This window comes from Nomia melanderi, chromosome 4 (assembly GCF_051020985.1).
Source record: "Nomia melanderi isolate GNS246 chromosome 4, iyNomMela1, whole genome shotgun sequence".
NCBI classification, from domain to species: Eukaryota; Metazoa; Arthropoda; class Insecta; order Hymenoptera; family Halictidae; genus Nomia; species Nomia melanderi.
In genome coordinates, this window is record NC_135002.1 from 15,079,392 (window position 1) to 15,105,412 (window position 26,021).

A 26,021-nucleotide genomic window follows, 5' to 3' on the forward strand; every position below is an offset into this window, starting at 1 on the left:
TTCTTTCTGATTTAGACAAAGGAAAGTCACTTGTTTTTTAAACATGTAAATAAATATAAAAACGTAAAATATTTGTTATTACGAAAATATATGAAAGAAAAGATTTTTTTGCTGTTATTTGAAATGATTTATTAATAATAATAAAGCATCACCTACAATCTGTGATGCTTAAATGTTACAATAATTGTAATAATTAATATAATATATATTTTCCAGTTACTATTTATAATTTATATAATTAATATTTATAGAATAATGTACAATGTATGGAAAAATACATGAATTTTTAGTGCAAATTAGACACCGCATCAATACGTCTCCCCTTCATTTTTTGTTTAAATTTCATTATATTTAAACATGTCGAGTAAAAAATTGAAGACGATATTCATTATTGCATTTTTTAAATGTATTTACCTTTTTAAATTTTGCATATTATAAATTGAATATTTGTTGTTTTCTTTCCCGTATCATTCTATTTGTCATATCCATATTTATTGATGGTTATGCAGTGCCCAATATCTCGTTTGGCAAACTATATTCACCACAGAAAATTCTCTGAAATTCCTATCTCATCATACAATGTTTTTAAGTTATAATACACAAAATGTTTTTTCTCAAGCTTTGGGTTCTGCATTTCATTACTTTTTAAGGCGCACACCAAAGCAGTCATTTGTTACTTAAATACATGTGGAACACATTGCACTTAGCTTATTAGTAATACTCTTAGAACTACAGAGTAATTTAAAATTTAAATAAATTGTCAGTGATTACGGGTTGCAGTACATTCTACGTCTTCTAAATTTATATATTACAAAAAAATACTGACAAAAATTAATTTCACACACAAATATCGAATACTCAAATAACTGCGATAACTCCTCAATACAAATTGTTTTAAGATGTCGTCAAGCAAAATTATTTAGTATATTATACAACAAATAAACATAAAAAATAGAGGAAATATATCGCAGTAAATACTTTGTGTACATTGAAAGCACACTTGTTTCACAATTATCTTCTTGGTCATAAGTGTTATTGTACAAATTACTAATTTGTAAGCAGCATGCAGTATTATTGTAATTTCAATAAGGAGATATTTACAATTTTAATTTAGACTAAAAGAAACATGTTCAGAACAACAATATTAAATTTTAAATAATTTTTAAAAAAGTGGAAAATAAAAACTAGTTAAAAAAATTAGTTATATAATCGAGTCTTTTAATATATAGTTTTTGAAATGGATCTATTGCTAATATTACATATGAAAGATTACTTTCATAGTAATTACAGTTATTCTGAACATTGTCCTCTCAAAACTGAATCTAATTAATGAAACATATGATCTATGAATGTTCTTTAATGAAATACAAAACTGGATGTTTTCTTACTTTAAGCTAAAGAAGTTATAATATATAAAAAATAAATATAACTTAGAGACTAGCACTGTTGGCAATCATATGCCATTACACAATTGATAGTTGATAGCTGCCTAATATTGTATTTTGTATAAGTAAATTATTGTTACTATCAACAATTACTGATATTAGCATACTAAGATTTCATTAAATATTTTTCAATTACATTGGAAGCATTCTCAATTTTTTTGTGTCTCTTAATATATTAAGTACATGATACTAGCACCGTAGAATATCTTTGTACAGCATAGAAAGGCATACCCATGAAATATTATTCTATAAGTTTCTAATAACATCATAAATATTTCATTAGTAATTGAAGTTTGCAAAAGTTTGAGTATAAACCAGATGAGTTATTTTACTTTATAAGTAACAAACTATAAATATACCAATTTAATGGGTTCACTTTTCCTGCTTAAGAAACACTTACATACATCTTTAATGCTTTATTAATTTTACTTTGAAAAAAATTTTATTGGTGAAACGTTTAACAAATCTTTTGATAAATAAAAGTAATTTTATTAATGAAAATGATTCACTACACTTTCAAAAGCTATGTTTTATAAGTTTATTATATATTAAACTCCACCAAAAAAATTTTCTTCAAAGTAAACCCTTTCTTTTTCCTTTACCTCTACTGTATTTTATGTACATTGTAACATATCCTACAATACTGATTATCATTCAAGAAATTATTGCAAAAACATAGAATTCTTGAGAAAAAAATCTGTATCGTTTTTTATATATAACATTCTAAATGAGGTCAAAGAAATAAATGAATTATTTTGATTAGATGGAGCATGGCGTAGAATATACGCAACATGTAAATAAGTTTTGATTGATTTGTAAGTTTAATCTAAATTATTTAATTGTTACTTTATGTTCTTGAACCAATAAATTAGATACATATTTGTATAAAAAACCGAGTTTAGTTAATATCTTTTTAGTAAAGAGAAATAAAGGTATAGATCAGAATACAGAGCGTTACAAATGCATTTCTTTTCTTTTTTTATATAATCAGTGTAAGAAGGAAAGAAGTATATTTCTTTTAATACTCAGTATTCTGATTTCTTATAAACAATTCAAGAATAAAATAATTTTTGAGGCACTCGTGCACTTAAAAATCCAAAAAATATTTTAGATTATACTGTACAAAGTGTGATTTATATAAAGGAATGTATCGACCATTGTTACATTGTTAAACAAATAGTAACTATCTAATAGATTTTTATATGTACAATGTTGATTATGTATATGGAGTGTTTTTGTTCTAAAACAATTTTCAAAGTATATCACACCTTAAATGGCTATATACTTTTTATAGCTATTATTAAGTATGTTAAACACTTTTCTACAGGTACGCGAATCACTTGAATGCATACTGTTTTCGTATATAAAAGAAGTGTCGTTTTAACTGCACATGGCATACTAAATTAAGTCTATTATGCTAGTAGCTCACAAATGCATAAAAAATCCCACTGTACAAATTTCTCACATGTGTACCTAGTGCCATGGTATTTGTGTAATGATTGAAAGATAGTAAAATAATATGTAACACCTGACACAGTGTAATGGCAAACAAAAAGATGCATGTCTATTATCATACTTATGCATTACAAATATTTCATATTTATATAAAAAAATCTGTGTACACAGGAAAACACTATGATATTAGATTTGTGTTACCTATTACTCGCAGTGTAAAACTAGTCTATTTAATACACTTACATGTATTGTCATGAGATAATGATAAAAGAAATTATATGATTTTACATGTTTAAAAGCATAATAAAATAGATGACAGAAATCTCACTGAGCATACTCTAATGAAGCGCTTTCTGAATTCTTTTGTTAGATAGCGCATTTATTGCGACTACGTATTTATTCTTATACGCGTGGATCGTTGTTTTCAATCGTAATAACAGTTAATTTATTTTTTAGCAATTTTATGTTTAGATTCGCGTGTTTTAATAATAATTTCTTATCTATAGGGATCATTAGTGTTTTCCTGTCTACTTGTGTTTATAAGTTACTATTTTTTTCACACTATACAATAATTAGATTTAATATTTTATTTTTAGTAAATATAAATTTTGATGGAATGTAAACTATTATTAAGATAAATATATTTAATAGATATTTTCTTTTGTATATGTATGCGAGTACTTAAAATGGATACAACTGACCCTTAATGCACTTGCATGAGTACACAAGAAACATATAAATCGTCTAACCCAGGTCTATAGTCACATAATTTAATTCTTAGAGAGAGTTCGCAGAAATTAATTTATACATATCATTTCCAAATGAATATGTATAATATAACGAAACATATTATATAACATAATAATGTTTTATATGTGTGTTCTCTGCCAAAACATTTTAATTAACATAGTTAATCTGTTTTAGCTGGATTAAATGTACATACAAATAATAAAATAATAGAAGCAATTACCATCATAAATTCTGAAAATTTGAAGACGAAATGTAATGAATTACTGATAAGTCAGAAAAAAGATCTCTGTATCAAAATGATATAAAACCTTTAATTTTATTTTTATTCAATAGAATAATGAGGTCTTATAAAGTCTTAAATATAATGTAAATTTTTAATGTAAACATAAATTTGGAATTTTTTACACAATTTTATAAGTTCCATTTCAATAAAACTATTTGATGGGGAAATTTTTTTACTGTCATCATATTTGTTGTTATTTTAACAGAAACTACTGAACAGCTTTAGTAACCAATCAAAGGAGATTTTGTTCTATAGATAACTCAATACGTAATGTTATCGCTGTTATAAAATATCAAGTCAATTATCTAAAGGTCTTTCAAGATCACACTAAGAAAAAATTCAAAGAATAAATCTTAAGTAAAGCATAATTGCCAAGAGAAACAAGCTAGTCCAGTTAAAAAACAGGAATCAATTGAAAAAAATATCTTTCACAAAACCCAATACAAAGCCAATCTGACTAGTGTTACCACGTGGCCTTCCGGCACACCATAAGCACTATCTTGCATCCTCTGTTTAAAAGCTTGCGAGCAGAATTCCAGAAGAAACTTTTTAATTTTTTTGTAATTCTATTCTAAATATTTGCACTCATTATAAAATTTATATACATCACAAAATTACAGAAGAATATTTATTTACTGGTACTCTCACTTGCACTGCCAACAACGATCGTAGTCTAATCCAATAATAAGAGTATTAACAATCACCTTTGCGAACTGAATGGATATCAAAAAATACTATTTTAAAATGTTTTCCAAATTCAGAAATCTAAAACTAAAAGTAACATGGATACAAGTCTTAAATAATTAATGTTCCATATAAATAAGAATTCTCTCCTAAAGAAAATCAATTTTTAGCTATGGTTTTTGTTACAACTATTGAGAAAATAGAAAATAATATAATCTAAGGGGCAAAATCGATAAAATCTAAAGCAGTTGTCTATGAGTATACAAAGCTACTATATTATGTCTTCGGTACTTAGATGCTCAGTGCCAACAGTAGATGCAAGATGTGCGGAATGTATGAATAAAATATTTGTAATACATACAATTTAAATAACAGTACATAGTATTGAAAACAATGCAAGATTATACAATCCCGACATTTACACTACTTCTACGAAACATGAGACATACCAGTTTTTTAACAAATTAAAAACAGTCTGATCGAATATAAGAGTCTTTCACAAAGATGTCTCAGTATTTATACATATGGAATGTTATATTCTTACTGTATTCGATGACCTGCATTGATACATGAAAAAATGTCCTGCAGGAGGCAGTGCTTTCAAAATGTGTATCGCAATATTCTCTAGTCATAGAGATTTGATCAATTTCTGCCACGTCAGATACTCTTTGATTTACATAATTCTAATTAAATGTTACTTTCAAGATTGACAAACATTTCGGATTATTAATATCTATATCGTCTTTGTTACTTTAAATAAGCCAATGCTATGACAAAAATTCTCTCTCTAATTCAGAAATACTCGGTTTCCTACTTCTGTTCAACCGTCGGTTAGCTTGTAAAGGTACAGTAACGTCCTGACTTTGTCCATGGACTGGAATATCGAGTAAAGTTTCCCTGTGCTCTCGCGAAATTCCATCCCGATCGAAGGTCACTGGAGAAAATCGAACCCTACTTATAGAAATTTGACTATCCTTAGCTGAAACGTAACTCGAATCTTCGGATGTTAACGAATCTGGGGGAGTAGGATTTGTCGGTGTACCTGAACCCGAATTATTTTTACTAACACTTTTATTTGGAGAGTTGTATGAATAATTAGATCGTTTTAAACTCGATCGTAACCGGCTAACAACCTCTAAATTGCTTGGACGTTCACCCGAGTTTGAATTCGAATCGTGCGAGTTCTGACGTGTCAGTATTTGTGATCCATATTCGTGATTAAGCATACTAGGACTGTACGTTCCTACGTTTGAAATGACATTCGAAGGTCGTTGGTAATAATGTCCAGGTGAGTACAAAGAGTAATCATCCTCATCTTCTAAACGAAACGTTGGATTAACGTTACTTTGACTTGATGTGCTTGCGTTTGAAACGTTTGATGAAGTACGATGATGGGTATACGGAGGAAGTCTTGATACAGGCCGAGCCGGACTATTTATACTGCTCGGATTGTCATAAGCGTGTGGAAATTCAGGGCACTCAAGCATTCTATCACTGAAGGAAAAGAAATATGTGATCATGATATTCAAGAATTGATCAGTGATATTATTAGAAATACTTACTGATAATCTGAAGGTACAAAATACGTTGGTTCTGGTGGTCTATAATATTCTGGTGGAACAACTGTATAAACTGGAGGTCCGTAATCCGGAAACGGAGCAACATTACCCATATATATAGTTGGTACTCTTTCCATTCGATCTACTCTTCCTGTATCATGCGTGAATACGTCTTCATTACTAGTGCTACTGCTCTTTCTTCTAGGACTTGGTGTTGGTGCGTTAGAACCTGTTGTACTACTCGCATAGTGTTGGGGCGAATCCGTAAATCTTAAAGGTTTGTCAGGCATCACACTGGGTAAAAGACCAGGTGCTATACCACCCATGTTACTTAAGAATGGCCTACAGCAATAACGACAATTCTTACTTTTATCTTATATGTTTCAAAAACATTCAAACATAGAAAATAAATACAATTGTAAACAAAATACTTTACCTGTAATGTCTAGCTGGTCCATGATACGTATTATGGGGATAACCACTACTTGAACTAAACTCATAATCAGGCCCAAGATAACCAGAATTGCGATTTGATCCGGTATCTGCTTGAAACCACCATCTTGAAGGTTCATCTTCGGTATCGCCAACTCGAGGATACAATCTTGGATGAATCGGAGATATGTTCGACATTCTTACATCATAGCCAGTAGCTACTCCAGCTAGCATAGCAGCGATATTGTACAATACCAATTCTATTATGCTTAACTTTGGTTTTTTCATTTCTCCATTATAGAGCGTTGGCATTGGAACAGGCATTGGCATGATGTAAGGTCCAGTTAATCCAGGTTTCAAAGGATAGTCCGATGTTACCCAGTCAGATGAGAGATCAGGTGCTACAGCTGTATAATCTACAAAAACAATCAAATTTCTACAATAATAATGGTGGTATTGATGCATATTTATAAAAAGCACGAACATAATATATATGTTTAGATGTTTTTACTTTCCTTTTTACAGTATCAAATTGAAAAAATAGTTTTCCTTTTACTAAAATCTTTTTAGCCTTATTTATTAGAATTACTTATGATTAATTTGGTTTCTTTCTTACCTTTATAAGTTTTCAGAAGTTTATCATAAATGTTAAGTTTATTATATTAAATTTCTAGTAAACTAGTTTAGTATTGTAGTTGCAACATGCTTACGTGTTATTGAATTACTTACAATTATTTTTGTGTACAAGCACAATGCGATACGTGCACTGTATTAAAATATTACATGCTGCATTCTTATTTTAACTATACATTACTATTAATAAATCCTATAAAGCTTATACAATTTTTGTAAAAAACAATTATAACAGACTCACAAAATTCCTATCTTAAAAATAAATCGTATTTGTTAAAAAAATATTCAATCTCTAAAAATAAAGCAGAGTGTAAAGAAAGAAAAAAATAAAAATACTTGTAAGATAGTAAGCATATACTAATTTCAAATAATTTTCTATACCCTATTTTATTTCCTCTTTCTCATTCTTTTAAACTCTTGTTTTATTTTATCTTAATGTTTTGTTTACTCGTTAATCATTTATATGATAAAAGCATAAAAATAAATTTTACATTGTTCATTAAATATAAGTATATAATTACTTAATGACACTTTCTTTTTTATAATAGACTACATTTTACTTTTCACACCAAAATCAAAATAAATAGGAATATAAAAAAATTAATGGAATATTTGTTTACAAATGAGATTGGAAGTTTAGGGTAAGAAAAGGACCAAACCCAATTGGCATTAACAGTTAGGATCCTACTGGAAGCATGCAGAAGGATTCTCTTACGCTCGGCTATTGGCAAAAACGATTAAAAAATTTTAGATGTATAAAAAGCAGATAAAAGGAATTCTATTACTTTTTGTTTTATTGTATAGTTAGTATAATAATCAAAACAATTATACAACACTGAGTTCACTTACAAAATATTTAGTGTATACTTTTTAAACATATATAATTATAGTTATTTACAAACACAATATATTTACTTCAAAGTTGTTGAATGCCACTAAATTACCACAAACCGAGCGTAAAAATTTAGAAAACGAAAAAACAAAATTCAATGTGTCCAACTGAAAAGGTTTTATTGAAAAAATTTCTATTTCTAAATACAAGTGTGCGTGTCGCTCCATGTGTTGAATGTGATGTGTGCAAAATTTCTGAATCTAAAAAATGTAGAGAAACTATGATAATACAGAAATGGAATCGCTGTTAAATTGGGTTGAATAATTCATACAAATCAAAAGTTGATTTAAATGCATCCGAGGCAATGAAGAGAACAATACGACTCTACTCACACAATTAAAACGCGATATAATTTTGATTTCTAAGTCATAAAATCACAACTATAATGGAAAAACAAAAGTTTTCAGAAAATGCTCTTAAGTAAAGGAAACAATTTTTAACTAGATTTTTTATTGTAATGGCAGAAGCACATGATTTCTTTTTCTCATAGTAGTGGGCTGTTAGCTCTGCTTTGTTAGAATGTTATGTACTCCAAACAACATCAGAAAAGAACCAACACCAGAAAGACTGCATTTACATTTTATGTACTCATTAAATTATAGTCCAAATATGGAGTTCTTATCAGTTTAAATTAGGATAAATAATGTTTAGATTACTGGAGGGTAGAAATTACCCTTTATTAAAATATTTTAAAATAACAAAATGGCCATTGTGTAATTTGATAGACATTTGTATTTTAATGAAATTACCTTCATAACAAGGGTATCAATTTATGAGAGTAAAATAAACTTCAATTTTTATCTAATCCCTGATAAAAATTTAAAACCATTTCCTACCAGAAGATACATAATGACAATATGTATCATCCTAAATAAATTCAACCGAATAAAATAATCTTAAACACAACTCTAGCAATGTAAAAAAGAATTTGTAACTGTACATGTATTACTAAATATATATATATATATATTTATGCACTTCGCTAGAATAAACAGCAAATGTAGAAAATCTAACTGATATAATGTACTCATGCACTCCTACAAAAATAACTTTAATCATAATCTACTTAAATAGAATCTAGCCAAAAAAAAGAAAGGAAATCTTTAAATATAAACATAAAAAGGCACTGTCCATGTGAGATCTCTGCTTCACTACAATGCGCAAAATTAAAACCGTTATTTACTGAGACTAATCGTGACAAAGAAAGAAAAACGATCAAGTCTATTACAAAGTGTAAAACTGTTTGCGGCAATGTGAAGAGACTTACGAGTAGGATAGATGCTTTCCTCAGAAAGGCCTGCGGTAAAGAAAATATAGGGTTGTTACTAAAACATATAAAACAGAAAGAAGACATATTTGTGAAATGCGGTTACGAGTTTGAATTTGCTCTGTACGCACATCTCTATCTTCATGAAATGCAACGTCATTTATCACTCTTTTTTTAAAAATTTTTCTGTAACAGAAGTCTTGTGGGACGTGTAAGCGATCGTATTCACATCCTCGGAACTTCTGTGCGAAAGAACATCCCTATGCGATTCAACTAGATCCTTTTTTGATCTGTAATTAGTTGGCGAATTTTGACGATCGCAGTCCTGGATGTAACCAGGTGCGTGCATAATCAAATTGATACTATCAACGTGATCCTCCTCACAACTACGCAAGTATTCGTTACTTTTTGATCGTTGATGTAACTGAGAATTTAAATCGAAGGTTTGACCTACTTGTGGAATGCGTGGCTTCAAACATCCATCCGATACGTTACTAACACAATCAAAAGATGTTGGCGACCTTTTAAACTTATTCTCGTGGAATAAGCCTAAGGAGTTTTTGGAAACAGAACTGTCGTTCGAATGTTCCGAATCAAAATTACAAAGTTCCGACTCAAGACTCTCGAAATCTATCCCCTCTCGGGAGTTTGCTGTTAAGAATTTAGGCATCATGCTATTTTGATCGGAATCACGACGATTCAATTGTGGAATATTTATCGCATTATCTAAAACATTGTACTCTACTTTAACAGCAGTGGCTTTATCGTCAAGTGCATCTCGACTTCCCCACGCCTTCATTTTATTGAAGACTCTTAATGGACTTTTAGACATTCTTGATTTGTGTTGAGATTTTTTGCCGACCGAATTCTCGGGGCTCGATTCTAACCCATCCGCATCGTTGATTTTAATTGTGACAGACATTTTTCGTTCTGCGCTACGTGGAGAGTTCAAGGAGCTTTTCCTTGATCCAGAGGGGGAACGAAAAAAATCAGCGAGAGCAGTTAACCGTGATTCCGAACTATCTCTGCGCTTTGACTCTTTCGACTTGCTTCTGTCTCGTTTCTTCTTCTTCACACGTTTCGCAGTGCCGACTAAACTAAATGCTACGCTTTGTACAAAATTTGAAGAATTCGAGTGCTCCCATTCACCAGCTACGTATCTCTGACACTTGGGGGGTGATGTTTTTAAAGTGTAACTAGCAGTAGGTTTCGAGTAATTGTCCGTAACTACCAAATGCTCATCCGAAAAATGAGTTTTGAGATTGTTCGCTGGTTTGTTATGCAACACCACTGACTCGTAAATATCGTTGTCCACAATAATCGAGTCTTCATCTATATTACAAGGTGGACAGCTCGTACTTTGCACAATGTTGTTAGAATTTTCTGGAATGTTGTTATAGCTATATCCTGGCTGATTGTCTATCAAATTATTTGCTGAGGAGTACAACTTTCTGGAGGAGGGGTTACCTATTTCTTGAAGAAGCGGGGAGCGATGCGCGCTTGCCAACAGGGCTGTACGCAGGGGTGTCTTTTCGAGATCTGGAGCAGAACGAGACCACCGCTTGCCACCTGGTGATGAAGGATTTGGTGGCTGTGTGATAATAGCCCCACGCTCCCGTTGGTGGAGTGTCGATGGTCCCCAAGTCTTACCCTTTACTCCGTCTGCTGGTACTAAAGAAGGAAGACAAAAAACAAAACGCTACTCACTACAATGCTAGTTCTTCCACCTACCCTGGACTCTTTTGAATTCTTTGCGCGTTTCAAAAAGATAAAGATGTTTCTTTAAATGAAATACCCAATTCTTACAGAGAAAGTTCAAATACTTCGGTATTATGAAATTTGTATTTATTATGAATTAGATGTTCAGCGAAATGAAATGACATATCATGTTCTATATTGATACAGTCTCAACATTTTATACTTTAAAATCAAAATAAAAAAAAAGATAATAATAAAAATTAATTTGAAAAGAAAAAAATGTAACATAAACTTTCAAAAATACATAACAGTGTATTCGATTATTCACACCATGCTAATAAAGATAAAATATTAATACAACGTGACTACAAAGCACAAACAATGTGATTCAAAATTTCATGGAAATACTAAAAAATATCTTAGAATAAAATCATTCATATCATACCACACGTACTTAGAATTGTGAACTACTAAAAGTTAATTGAATAAATCACTCACATGCGATTGCCCGAAGTCTTGGAATACTAGGAGAACCTGGTGGACTGTTAGGTCTCGACGGATTCCGCACTTTTCCTCTATCTAGAGCTGTATGTTGAACAGTTATCGTGTGACGGAAATCTAAATAAAAGTATGCATATTATCATTATTGTGACAATGATTTAATGCGCTACTCAGTTACATTAAATTATACGTACCAGAAGGAGCGCTAATGTTACTACCAGGCTCTTTTTTATTTAATTTTAATCTCGATTTCTTGAATTTTCCACGTCTTTTGTTTGGTGTAGGAGTATTTTGTTGTTGAATTATCATTACAGTGAGTTCACGTTCCAATAAGTCTATCTCTCGAGCAGCCAATTCTTGTTCTCGCTGTCTTAAATTTTCTTCGTGTTGTCGTTGTTGTACTTGTGCTTTAGTTAATTCTTCCTCCCTACAGCGCAATTCCTAGTGAACAAATACGTAGAATGATTAAATAAAAGTTAAAAATATATTGTTCCTTTAGTTAGTAAAGTAAATAAATCTGTAATTAGAAACAGAAGTAAATTAAAAATATTAACGATAATTACGATATCTACTTGTCTTACCTCTTCTAAGGAACGGCATTCCTTTGTATAGCATTTGAAAGAATGATTATAAATGTTACTTGTATTGTTACTTTTAAATTACCCAAATTCAACTTACAACACTCTAAATTTTATCTGTATATAGGACTACATATGTGATATACAAAAAAATTGAATTATATACCTTTTCCTTCATGCGCAATCCATGAAGAACTTGTTCAATTTCAAGTCTCCAGTCTTCTTGCATTGTGTGAAAGGACTCGTGTGGCGTTGCTGCAAATGCACTACGTACTTCATCTAGTGCTTCAAGAATTTCAGCAAATCCTGGTCTCGAATGACTGTCTGATGCCCAACAAGCTAAAAAGTAATTGCATGTTCTTCATATTATTTTAGAACTAAATTAAAACAAATTTATTTGTGGTTTTAAAATAAATATTTGCACAGTACTGTACCTTCCATTAAAAACCTCCAAGGCTGAGGGCAAGTTGATGGAATAGGCAATGTAAGTTTATTTACTGCAACTCCGTATGCTACTGCCAATGCATCTATTCCTTTATAGGGTGTTTCACCAGTTAAAAGTTCCCATAAAAGAACACCATAGCTGTAAAGACATTTATTAGTAAGTAATATAATTTATTAAAATACAGTTGACTATGATTAAAGTGACATAGGAGGCACCTAAAACTGACCTCCAAACATCACTGGCTTTACTGAAAGTACTCTTTTTAATAACCTCTGGTGCCATCCAAGCATATGTGCCTGCTGCTGACATGCGTGTTGTCTTATAAACTTCCCTTGCCAATCCAAAATCAGTAATTTTCAATGTTTTATACTGCAGATCGTCATTTTCTATAGGCTCACTTAACAGCACTATTATGAATGAAAATAATATTGTCAAAATATTTATACATTTATCAGCATATACTAAATTTGTGCTAATTACAATCAAAATTTATGTAAACTGCCTTACCATTAGAGCTTTTTAGGTCCCTATGAATAAGACTTATAGGAGCTTTATTATGAAGGTAGTCCATGCCACGGGCAATTTGTATTGCCCAATCAACAAGTACATCAGGCCTGATTTTTCTACCACTAAGAACCCTGTTCAAACTACCCCCACGTGCATACTCCATTACGAGACACATATTTGGCATTTTTAAACAAACTCCTTCCAACTGCACAATGTTTTCATGTTTCAATAACCAAAATAATTTTGCTTCTTGTTGAACATTTTCTAACGTAACACTTGGATCTTCATCTGGATCCTGGCGGGCTGCTTTAACAGCCACTTCATGTTTTTGCCAGAATCCTCTGAAACAATATTAGATGTTACAAATATTATACAAAGAATTATTATATATGTAAATATAAATTGATAACAACAATAGAAAATAATTTTTTATACCTATAAACTTTTCCAAATCCACCAACCCCTATAACTTCTTCTAATTGTAATTCCTCAAAATCAATTTCAACTGGTTGAACCTTATCGATCACCGACGATACTCTATCGATACTCTCTGCTTCTGCAACAAAATTTGCTGGAAAAATTCCAACTTTACCATGGATTTTTCCAGTCCACCATCCTTCATCACCTGAGATTTTTGAATCTTTAGACAGAACCTGAGGCATCAAACAAAATACACATATATTTTCACATTTTAACATAAACTTTTTGGAGTCCACTATCCACTATCATGAACAATTTACCTCAACTGTTTCTCCCCTTTGCAAAGACAATTCATCCTCGCCTTGGGCAACATAATCGAATAATGCAGTGAAAATTGTTGAACTATTGTCCTGCCTTGATTGAGAAGAGGAATGTGTACCATGGGAAGGACTAGTTTGTTGAGAAACAGTTCTTGCTGTGCCACCACTGTGTGTATCGGAAACACTGCTATCAGACATATTGTTGCTAGATGTACGCCCATACAAATATCCGTAACTAAAAAGCAAAGGCTAAATGAGGTTCATATTGTATTTAATAAAATTTATAAAATATCGTTACACCGTCAATTAATAATTTATACCTTGTGGAATGATTATTTGTTCTATTATTATGTTGATATCGTGGAGATGAGTTGGCTGTGTTAGAACTATGAGAATTAGAGGAGCCATTCTCTGGATGAAGTAAAAAGCGCTCGCTCCGATGACGAGCATCTGGTTGTCCGTGGTCCATCAAGGTAGACAAGCCTCTTGCCGATAACCCGGCTGGCGGCATATGGCCTGACACTCTCTATATTCTTTTCCTCTCTGGAAATTACACCTTGTTCGTCTGGTAGCTTTTGTGGAATATCGTGTCAATCGAATGGTGAATAGTAACATAGAATGTTCTAGCTGTGTTATTTGTTTATCTCAAAAGAAAGTAACAAAACATACAGATATAAGAATCAGGGAGTTTTATGTCCACCTTCCATAATTTTCTAACACTGAACACAAATCCTTGTACATTTCACATTATTTTATACACATGTCTCTCGAAATCATTATTAACACGCAAACGTAAAATAGTTACGTGACATTCCGAAGGCGTTTTAAATGTACGCACACGTTTCGCGTAAAAAATGTGGGGTGAGAGAAGGTGATCACCACCACTAACACCCCGTGCATAAAAACACTTTAACAGTGACCGGCATTTTGATTCGCGAGTCCGGCACCAACGCGTGAGGATTTCGTGATTTTTCGTCGAGTATCATAATCCTACTAGAATCACTACGGAATGAAATTTTAGAAGAGTAGAAAAAAGCTCGATATGCCGAAAACCACTGTGGAGTCTCGCGTCGGGGTGTGTATACCCACAAGCCACTGTTGACGAAACCGAATCTCCTCATTGAATTGGGATTAAGAGCAATGTACGCGGGACGTGCAGGGTTGATAGCGACGTGTTCGCCTCCCGGAGGACACGACGCTTCGCGTCAGCCCGCAAAACGCACGATGATTCCACATTTAATGATAGAAAACGCAGCAGCACTCATAGCAATAACCTAACGGACGCCATGTTTCGTTTGACGGCCCTACCGTTGACGTGATGATATATTAGACCACGATTCATAGGGAGGACATTTGAAAGGCCGCTTAAGTTGTTTCAGCTGCATAAGGTTTATCCACAATGAAGTAAAAATTAAATTGTTACAGAAAAAATTGTAATTTTACTAAAATTTAGTATAATAATAAACTCGTTCTGTAAATCTTGTGATATTTTAATGATAGGGAATATTCTTAGGCGGCAACATCGTTTTTCTTTGGTTGCTGCAATTGATGTCAATGATTCGTTAATGTTAAGCGGTTTTAACGAAAATTGTAATCGCGCAGACCACGTATACAATTGTATGGTTTATGTCCAAAATCATCTGAGAAGTGAAGATGGCTGTGGAGTCAATGAATTGTGTGCGCCAAATCCATTGATTGAATAAGGCCAAGATAAAATGTATCGCCTTATTGTTTGCTACACGATTTTTCGAAAGGGAAAAATAAACTAAGAATACAGCTGTGGAATAGCAAGTGATGGGAAGATGGTGAGGGAGCACATTTGCCACTGGTATGGGTTCTCAAACGCTGGATATTTTGAGACAAGGCGTCTGGGCGAGCCTGACAGGAGGCTGGTTTTACGATCCTCATCTCGACGTTTTTTCAAATACCTTTCATCTTTATGTTTGGCTTTTCTTGCTCTGCCTTCCATTTACCATATACCTTGTAAGTCAGTTTGCACACATATTAATCTTAGTTTATAAATTAACGTTTACATAAATTGTATGTGTTTACATTACTATATAAGTACATAATTAAAATACATGCATTATGTGCTTGCAAGTTTCTTATACATATCTTTAATATTTTTATTTTGAATGTACTATCGTACATTCATAATTATGTACTCATCTATTTAATGTGGAAAATTATTTTTCATCTTGTTACAGTACTTTCCACCAACATTATATGTCTGGTTAGCATATTGTTTTTCAATTGGAGCACTTTTCGGTACAATAAAGTGTGTCAATCATGCACTTCATTGTGTGTATGATACCACTGAATGTTTAGAGGAATCAGGGCAGAATGTCAGTCAACAAAGGTCAGAAAATGAGAAGGGACGCATAGCACATAACAAATGCAGGGAACAATCTCAAGATCAAATAGATCATGGAATAGAGCTACAAGTTTTAAATGGTATAGTAGATTAAGTCTTATATATTTAAATTTTGTATTATAATAATAATTATATTATTTATAACATTGATGATTTTATTAATTTTTAAAACATTTGTAGTTTTTGTATTATATTTACATTTTGTTCATTCAAAATAACATCTACTATAAAAATTTTGTTATTAAATTATAATTTTTTTATAGGTAAAACAGATACACCACCTGTAGAATGCTCATCACGTAATTCTTTTATTGAATCAAATGTGCAAAATGCAGATGCAGATAGTATAACATCAGAATATAATCGAGATAAGCCTAGTTCAACTATAGATTTGAAAGTAGAAATTCACCGTAAAAATAGTTCAGAAAGTTCAGAAGAAGCACAGCAGTTCACTAAACGAGTAGTACCCAGTACAAATGTACATGAAGCAGAATTAGCTTCAGCGACTGAACCATATTATCTAAATATAATAAATGGTATTGATTCTACAATTATCGTGGCATAAGTTCTATTATTTGAATACTTTTTTGTGCACTAATATTTATGTTTAAACTTTTTAAATACACATAGAAAGAAGATTGAAACGAAATAGGTATATGACTATTACCGATGAAAGGAGAAAAGCAAAAAGGAAGTTGTGTAGGCATGCATCCGAAGATTCACGAAATCGTCATTCCAAACAGTGTAGTCTTGGCAAAACAGGTTCTGAAAGTCAAATTAAACAAACAAGTTCATTGGAATTAGAGCATCATGTAGATGAATTTTCTTACTGGAAATTTAATCAGAGTGTACGGCGTCTTAATTCTAATTCAATTCCAATGGAAACTCATTTAACAAATGATCACCCACAAAGTTTAGAAATTATATCGAAAAAAGAAGACACAGATAAAAATAAAATTTCATCGCATCCACAATCGTTAGAAGTAAGAATTACAAATATTTACAATTTTTTTATAAATGTACTCAAATAATTTAAATACTGTTTCTTTTAAGGTTATCACAAAAAAGCCACATCAACAACTTATTCATCCACAAAGTCTTGAAACAATTGGTGCTGCTAGTAAGAATATAAATACTACAGATGACAATAATTTACCACTTCACCCGCAAAGTCTTGAAACAATCAATGCTAAAAAGGTATTCTTGTAAATACTTTATTAATTCACGCATTTAGTATTATACTTCATCAAAAATATATATCAATTTTAAAGGTATTACCTCAAAATACACTAAAAAAAAATCAACTACAATTATTACCATATCTTAGTTATGGATCAGAAATAGTGCATCCTATAGCAGAACAAAGCGATGAACAATTTGCTAATGAAAGTTCTGGAGGGTATAGTCTTAGAGACTCTTACAGTCCATTACTTACTCGAAAGACTTGTGAAACAAATGCTACCTCTAATCGGGACAGAAGTCTTAGTACTAGCCGATTCGTAGATAGATATTCAAGGTAATACATAAATGAGACCATGAAATTATAGTTGTAGAAAGATATCTCTTTAAATTTATCTAAATTTCAGATTTTATGGAGACGATGATATAGATAATGATTTTGCAAATTGTAAAGACGCATTAATTGAAGAATTAAAGCGTCACTGTATCAAAAGGAGATACAGTAATGCAAGCCAAAGCAGTCATGAATTCTCTGATGCTGAGAAACCCAAAGATAAGCAAGATAAACTGAAAAATATGGATGACCCATTAAATGTTGGAAGCGTAGTCGGAATAGACCGATTATTTGAAAGTAGTGATTGTACACTGGAACAAAGAACAAATAAAAGTAAACTTACTTTTTGAATAGCTAATATTAGATAAATGTAATATTAAAAAATTTATAACGGTCAATTGATATCTAATCGCATATCCTTTTGTTGAACAGATATGCATAATAAAGAACCAGATTCTGGTTCGTCTAGTACAACGACTTTGAGTATGGAAAACGAGGTAAAGAGAAAGTTACTTCCGCCATTAGAAACAGATAACAAACGACATCAAGGTGCGATACCCAAACAAAGCCGTCCAAAACCTGCAGTAGAAACTATAGATGATAATACAACTACCGAACACATCTGGACGAAGCGTAGACGACCATTAGTTATAATGTTATCTTCTGGTCGGGATTTATCCGATTTGAGATTAAGTCGTAATGCAGAGAATCGAAGTTTACGATCAAGACGAGATGCTTTGAAACCTCTGGGTAGACAAGATCCACTACGAGATAAAATTCGAGACGACAGAGTCGTACCGCTCACTGATTTATTTGAATTAATATCAAATGATGGGTGTCATTTAGCTGCCAACCACAACGATACAGAAATACCCTTCGAAATTGGACGTTGGTTGGCTTATACAGTTGATGAAAAAGGATCTACTGTTGCTGCTGCTGCACAAGTTCCTTCGAATAATAATGATAAATTGTTAAATACTTTATTACGCCAACAATTGAATCAAAATTTACATTATGACACGAACTGGGAGATCGCAGATTCTTTGAGTAATAGTTACAGCAGTCTGTCTTTAAACTCTGCTGGATTAAGTGTCATAATAGATACTCCACCCGTTTTATCGAGTCCAGAAAGCAATCAAACTAAAGCACAGAACTCAGTAGCATCAAATTTAGTTTCTTCGAATCAGTGTACCATAGAAACTTTAGAACCTGATCAGTTTCATCAAGATATAATATCACGTATAGAGTCAATGAGGGACAGAAATCGAGGGTTACAAAATTTATTAGGATACTTAAATGTAAATCTTTATCAATCAGCCTCAAATTGGCGAATGCCAGCTTTGACGTTACCAACGCATCAAGAAACTGATATGAATGCAAGTTTATCGTGGAATCGATTAGGTGGTTTCGATGCATTTGATTCTAAACCTAAACAAACAGGACATTATTACAAATGGAAAATTGGCAAATTACCGCATATAAAAGTGCGGTTCGATCGTCTTTTTTTATTGGCTTTGTTAGATCGAAATTTGACCATTTTTGAAACCATTGTTTCGACGTTTTTAGCAATGGCTGTTGCGGGATTGGGACTCATACTACTTCAACAAGGTCTTTACCGAGATATATTTGCTTTTATGTTCTGTTTTGCAACCGCTGGATGTCAGTATTCATTGTTAAAATCTGTTCAGCCTGACGCTGCTTCACCGACACACGGTTTTAATCGCATTATAGTATTTTCTCGGCCTATATATTATATACTGTGTTCAGGGTTTATATTAATCTTTAATGAATTTTTAAGAAATTTCAAAGCATCTGAATTTCGAGTATACGGTTTCCGAGTTGCTGATTACGATGTTATATTACAAATTCGAAATATTTTATTAATTTTCCTGTTATGTTTCCCAATCGTATTTTCATTGGGTTTATTTCCTCAAATCAACACCTTTTTGATGTATCTCTGTGAACATATAGATATTCATTTATTTGGTGGAAATGCAACGACTAGTCTAGTCTCTTCAGTATATTGTCTTTGTCGAAGTATAGTTACTGTTGTCATACTATACGGATTTGCTTATGGAGCACTCACAGAACCTAAATCCTCGCAACATATTTTATTTTCTATTTTTGCGGGTTTATTAGTTGCTATATCTTATCACTTGAGCCGATCATCTTCAGATCCCACAGTAATATGGGACATTGTAAAAACGAATTTGTGGCCACCAGAAATTTATACAGAAGAAAAAGAAGCCAAAATTATTGAGAACACGTCTCGCAGAGATAATTTATCTACAACATACGAAGAAGCAAAAATCAGAACTACAGGAAGAAAGAAGCATGTGAAAATTAAAGTTGGTGAACAGATGTCGGATACAGAATTAGTGGATCCTTTACCTGAAAAATTAAGAGCAACAGTAAACTCAAGATTAAAAAATGATTTAATAGTATGTGCTGTGATAGGTACCTTATCATTTGGTATCCATTGCTCTACTGTATTTACAGCTTTACAACCCGAGTTAAATCCAGTTTTATGGGGTATTGTAAGCTGCCTAGGATTTCTATTACACTATATCGTACCACAGCTTCGGAAGCAGTTACCATGGCTATGCTTGTCAAGACCAGTACTACGTAGCCATGAACATGCACAATTTGAAGTACGTGAACCAGTGAAGATTATGTGGTTTGAGAAGGCATATGTTTACCTCTCATTCCTAGAAAGAAATGTTCTCTATCCGATAGTATTCTTAGGAGCACTTACCGAATGTTCATCAAAAATAGTAAACAAATTTGGAGAAAGCATGGGTGCATTAATTATAGTTGTGTGTGGATTGAAATCTTTGAGATCCGCATACTCTGATCCATCAACTCGATATCTGGTTCTTATTTTTGCAGTGTTATTTTTCAAATTAGATTTCCGAGAACTGAGTGAAACATTTCTTGTGGATTATTTTGTAACTGGAATAGCGTTTGCAAAGATTTACGAATTACTATTGAAAATAAGATTTGTCGTTACATATATCGCACCTTGGCAAATCACTTGGGGTAGTGCGTTTCATGCATTTGCCCAACCATTCTCAGTCCCACATTCTGCCATGTTATTCTTACAAGCGGGCATTTCTGCAATTCTGAGTACTCCGCTAAATCCACTCCTGGGAAGCGCAATTTTTATATCTTCATACGTACGTCCTGTGAAATTTTGGGAAAGGGATTACAAAACGAGAAGAGTGGATCACTCAAATACACGAATGTCTTCGCATTTAGATCGAAATCTAGGTGCGGATGATAATAATCTAAATTCAATTTTCTATGAACAATTGACGAGATCTTTGCAACACAGTCTTTATGGAGATCTTGCTCTTGGTCGTTGGGGAAATGTGGAACAAGGCGATTGTTTTTTATTAGCATCAGATTACTTGAACTGCTTAGTACACGTTGTTCAATTAGGCAATGGATTAGTAACTTTCCAATTAAGAGGTCTTGAATTTAGAGGAACGTATTGTCAACAGAGAGAAGTACGCGTTCTTTTAACGAATTCCATTAAATTACATTCCGCATTCATCGCAATGTTTAGTATCAGTGTAATGATTTTGATTTTTAGGTAGAAGCAATTTCTGAAGGAATTGAAGACAACGATGATTGTTGTTGCTGTGAAATGGGACATTTTTCGAATGTATTAAGTGTAAATGCAGCTTTCAGTCAGCGTTGGTTAGCCTGGGAAGTTGCGAGTGCGAAGTATGTTTTAGAAGGGTACTCGATTTCCGATAATTCAGTAGTTTCTATGCTCCAAATGTTTGAGTATCGTAAAGCATTGGTTACCTACTACGTGAAAAGTATTATTTTTTATGCTGTTAAATCAGCCAAATTGAAATACTGGTTGGGGAATTCCGATATTTCTGATGCCTTAAAAATAACACTTGACAAGAATTTTGTGGACCTGGATCCCGTTTTTAAAATGAACATCGATGAGGATTATGATTTTCGCGCCATTGGTATTACAAGAAGCAGTTTTTGTAATGTTTATTTGGATTGGATACAATTTTGTGTTACCAAACAAGATAAGGTAATTCTTTTAACATACGATAGTTTTAAAACTTACACAGCACTGTTTCTTTCTAATTTTTCTTAGACACTAGATAAATCAAGGGATTCACCATTGGTGTCTCTATGCCTTGCGTTGAGTCTTTTGGGGAGACGTGCTTTAGGAGCAGCATGTCACAATACTCTGACCAGTGTTGAATTTTTTATGTATGGATTGCATGCACTATTTAAAGGTACTATTTCAATTGGACACTGTACAGACATTGATATAATGAAATTATAATTTCATAAATATATATTTCATATTCAGGAGATTTCCGCATAACATCGATTCGAGATGAATGGGTGTTACATGATGTTGATTTATTACGGAGCGTTGTGGCAAAAGGAGTACGCATGGCGTTGAAGCTGCATCAAGATTATTTTATGAGTCCAGATTTATATGCTGAACTATCCGCCCTTTATGATGCTATAGATAATCACGATAAAAATCTTGTAATTAGTCATGAAGCTGATCCATTATGGAGAAATGCTGTTTTAAATGGAGCACCCAGTCTTCTAGCACTTAGGTACTTTAATGGAGCAATATTTATAAGTGTTAAAATGTTATTATATTATTAATATTATTTATATTCTATATTTATAGACACATCCTTGATGACGGCATTGACGAATACAAAGTGATTATGCTTAATAAACGATTCTTAAGCTTTCGAGTAATTAAAATGAATCGTGAATGCGTGCGTGGCCTATGGGCTGGGCAGCAACAGGAGTTAGTATATTTAAGAAATAGAAATCCTGAACGGGGTTCCATACAAAATGCAAAACAAGCCCTCAGAAATATAATAAATAGCTCTTGTGATCAACCAATTGGGTATCCCATTTATGTTTCACCATTAACAACCAGTTACGCAGAGACTAATGAGCAATTATGTTCTATAGTTGGAGGACATTTAAGTCTCAGTGTAATTAAACGTAATGTATTAAAGTTATGGCAAAGGTGAGTTTTTCTAGTATAATAAACTGGTATAAATTGTATTTAAACGATATTAATACATTATAAAGTTTATTATTATTGGCAGTATTATTTTCAGAATTAGAAGAAGGTGCGGTCAAGGTTGTTCATCTGGCGGGACGGGATCCCAAGATGACGGAGGTTTTGGAAACGATGGAGTGTATGCAATGACCACTTATAATATTCATCCAGGTATTTGTAATTATTATTCTTTATTGATTTTAATTAAATGACAAAATAAAACAGGACTTTAACATAGGGTATAGTCAATCGGGTTACAATACATCTGGTTCACAATCTATGGATTCTGGATGTCAGATTGGTGGATCAACTGGACGTGGTTCTTTAGGAAGGGCAAATACAGCATCTCTCGGTGGAAATAGGGGATCATTGGCTTCTGTTGGAAAGCCTACAAGCTCAACGCTTGCCAATTTAGCCGGTCTTCTTAGTAACAGTGACATTAAAACTGAAACTAAGAGTGAAACTAGTTTTTCTGGTAAGGTTGAGAAGGAAGAAGTTCTCCAAAGAGTACGCGTAAGTAGGAAATTTATTTTGTTTCATAATTTAATTACTTTGTAAAGTAAAAAATTGCATAATAATTTGATCTGTTATTAGATCATAGATCCCAATCAAGTATACGATGCAATTAATTTGGGTCGTCGAATAGATGTGATTTGGCCAGATGAAAGAATGAGACAACAGGGTGGTAGATCTGGATGGAAACATTGGGTACCCGAAAGAGGTATGGAAGGATGTGTTGTTCATTGTTGGTCTCCTAATCATCGTGATCCAAATCGACGATCTCATGTGGATAAAGTTATCTTACTTGTCAAAATAGACGATAAGTATGTTCCGATAGCGGAACAGGGTGTACGAGATTTAGGAGCAGAAGTGTGATGAAGTATTTTTTAATATTCTTTAATAATACACACTCTGACAATTTTCGTACAGTCATTTTTTCAAAACACTCACGGCGAATAGTAATATGAATCCATTAAAAATAAAAATTCATTCCAATTATAAAATAATAAATACAAAGATTTTTGATGAAAAATTATTCTTGAAATTGTACATAATGAAAATCGACGTATTTTAAAACTAGTTTGTTAATTCCATTATAATATACGTATAACTACAAAATACTCTTCTCTATGCAACTTTTCGGAGATTTTCATTCGCTCAACATATCTTTTTATTAATATTATTCATTCGCTTCTGCATTCCTTTCATTGCAATAATTATTCGATAGTCGCAGATCTCCAGAAACATTTTACGAAAATATTATAAATTTGAAAGTTTACATCAATCGTAATAAAATATTTTGTCATTTATAATTGCGATGGAAAGATTATCTTCTTACATGTTTAATGAAAAGACTAATATTGATCGTCAAGTTATTCAATACAAAGTAAATTGTACCATGTTGTATTATACCATGTACCATATAACTACTAGATGATTTAGCATGAGAACTACATGTTACTTGTTGTTAAACTAAGTTATTACGTTTTTTTCACTTTGACATAAAATATTCATTGGTTGTATTCGTTATTTTCTGTTAATTTGCTATATAGAAATTATTTATTATGATATTAATAATTATATAAAATATTTTTTGTTCAATATACATAAAAATGAAGAAAGTACAAAAGCCATTAACTATATCAATATTTATATTTTGAAGTTATAGCAAATGTGATTTATAGGACATAGCTAAAATTAATAAGATTATACGCAAAGAGAATGTTGTAGATGGTCATAAATTGTGGTATATATTAGAAATAAATAGACATATTCGGTATTATTATCGAATATGCGCATTCAATAACAACAAGTAACATAAGTAGAAATTTGTATATAATGTCATTCGTTCTTTTCTACATTTTGTTACATTTTTTTTAAACTACATACATATATATATATATATATATATATATATATATATATATATATATATATATACATATATATATACATATATATATACATCTATATATATATATATATATATATATATATAGACAAGTTGTAAATATGCGTAAAGTTTCTGCAAGATTAAAGCGTCCAAATGTATTTACTGAACGTGTAATTTTGTGGGGCCATAAAGCTGCCTCTGCAGAACATATCGGTGCACTAATAGCAGTGTTATGTATAGATTAAACAACAACCATTTGATTTATGTAACATTATTGTACGAAAATTCTGGCAAACACAGTGGTGTATTTACATTTGATATATATATATCATTGTAAATTTCATAAAAATTAATATATTAAGAATAACGATGTAGTATCATAAAATGAAACTGAACGACAAGTGAAAAAAAATAAATGATCACCCGTAAACGCACCACAATATTCATCTAGGAAAGAAAAATAAATCTGTTATCATTTTTTCTTTGAAGAAAAGACTTACTGAACGCGTTTTCCTAGTTTTGTAAATAGTCTTATACATTAATTTTCAATTTATTTGTTTTACTGCAACTGTTAAAAGAAATTTAAAACGTATGTACTGGTTACTAAAATAATAAAAACGACGGGGTTGCTTGCAAAAATATAGAATAATTTCTCGTTTATTATTCAATGAAGAAGAAAAGGCTAACATATATTTGGCATGAAAAATTGAAAGGTTTTGCAAGTAACCATGAAATCACAGCATTGCCTTATCACGGTGTCTCTTGAAAGCACCTGACTGATAAATCAATTTTAGCTAGTCCTTTAATTGTTGGTACATGTTTATGTATCGCTTGCTGCCAAGGGACAAAAATCTCTTTTACCCGGGAAAACATGGATTAAACAATTTTTATTAAATCTCTGGCCTATATTATCTGTAATCAATAGTACTTTCATACATAGGTTGTACAGAATTGTTTTATGATCCAGAATAAATTTGAAGCTGAAAAATCAGATTGGATAATCTGTTTGTTTATAATCCCTGCATTAACAATGTTTTAATATCTTAAACTTGCATTTCCTATTTAATAATATACCATTCTTAGCTTTATTATATAATATGCTGTATTAAATTTTATTCAGGTCACTAAAGTTAGTAATTACCTATGAGATATTTAAGGAACAATAACTAAGCAAAGGAAGAGAGTACTTCGAAATATATTTCAGTTTCAAAATTAGACTTAGTTCGTTAAGTATTAGCAAAATAACATTATATATTGAAAGAGGCCATTAATCTTAATTACTATGATATATTGTACTACG

The 26,021-nt window shown here is 31.9% G+C and overlaps 2 protein-coding genes across 8 annotated transcripts; one reads left to right on the top strand and one right to left on the bottom strand.

Annotated features, from left to right (window-relative positions):
• Positions 1-95: 95 nt before the first annotated feature.
• Positions 96-15,310, bottom strand: LOC116425449 (mitogen-activated protein kinase kinase kinase 10). Of its 6 annotated transcripts, none has more exons than XM_031973157.2 (15): positions 14,190-14,329; positions 13,870-14,118; positions 13,565-13,782; positions 13,130-13,470; positions 12,849-13,029; positions 12,612-12,760; positions 12,344-12,516; positions 12,181-12,201; positions 11,794-12,040; positions 11,597-11,716; positions 10,868-11,071; positions 9,401-9,430; positions 6,613-7,024; positions 6,180-6,518; positions 96-6,111 (listed from the first exon to the last, which is right to left on the bottom strand). In XM_031973157.2, exons 2-15 carry the CDS (start codon positions 14,065-14,067, stop codon positions 5,385-5,387), a joined length of 3,360 nt encoding a protein of 1,119 aa, XP_031829017.1. In that variant the 5' UTR covers positions 14,068-14,118; positions 14,190-14,329; the 3' UTR covers positions 96-5,384. The 6 variants fall into 6 exon arrangements, with proteins under 6 accessions (XP_031829017.1, XP_031829012.1, XP_031829015.1 ...); XM_031973152.2 differs by having other exon boundaries at positions 97-6,111; positions 13,870-14,104; positions 14,190-15,310; XM_031973155.2 differs by lacking the exon at positions 10,868-11,071 and having other exon boundaries at positions 97-6,111; positions 13,870-14,104; positions 14,190-15,310.
• A 169-nt stretch (positions 15,311-15,479) lies between these two features.
• On the top strand, positions 15,480-25,712 carry pcx (pecanex). Of its 2 annotated transcripts, none has more exons than XM_031973128.2 (15): positions 15,480-15,852; positions 16,077-16,323; positions 16,507-16,779; positions 16,874-17,226; positions 17,297-17,440; positions 17,515-17,759; positions 17,830-18,089; positions 18,189-21,265; positions 21,352-21,813; positions 21,880-22,024; positions 22,102-22,360; positions 22,438-22,791; positions 22,874-22,998; positions 23,066-23,340; positions 23,422-25,712. In XM_031973128.2, exons 1-15 carry the CDS (start codon positions 15,700-15,702, stop codon positions 23,701-23,703), a joined length of 6,654 nt encoding a protein of 2,217 aa, XP_031828988.1. In that variant the 5' UTR covers positions 15,480-15,699; the 3' UTR covers positions 23,704-25,712. The 2 variants fall into 2 exon arrangements, with proteins under 2 accessions (XP_031828988.1, XP_031828989.1); XM_031973129.2 differs by having other exon boundaries at positions 22,886-22,998.
• The last annotated feature ends 309 nt before the right edge of the window (positions 25,713-26,021 follow it).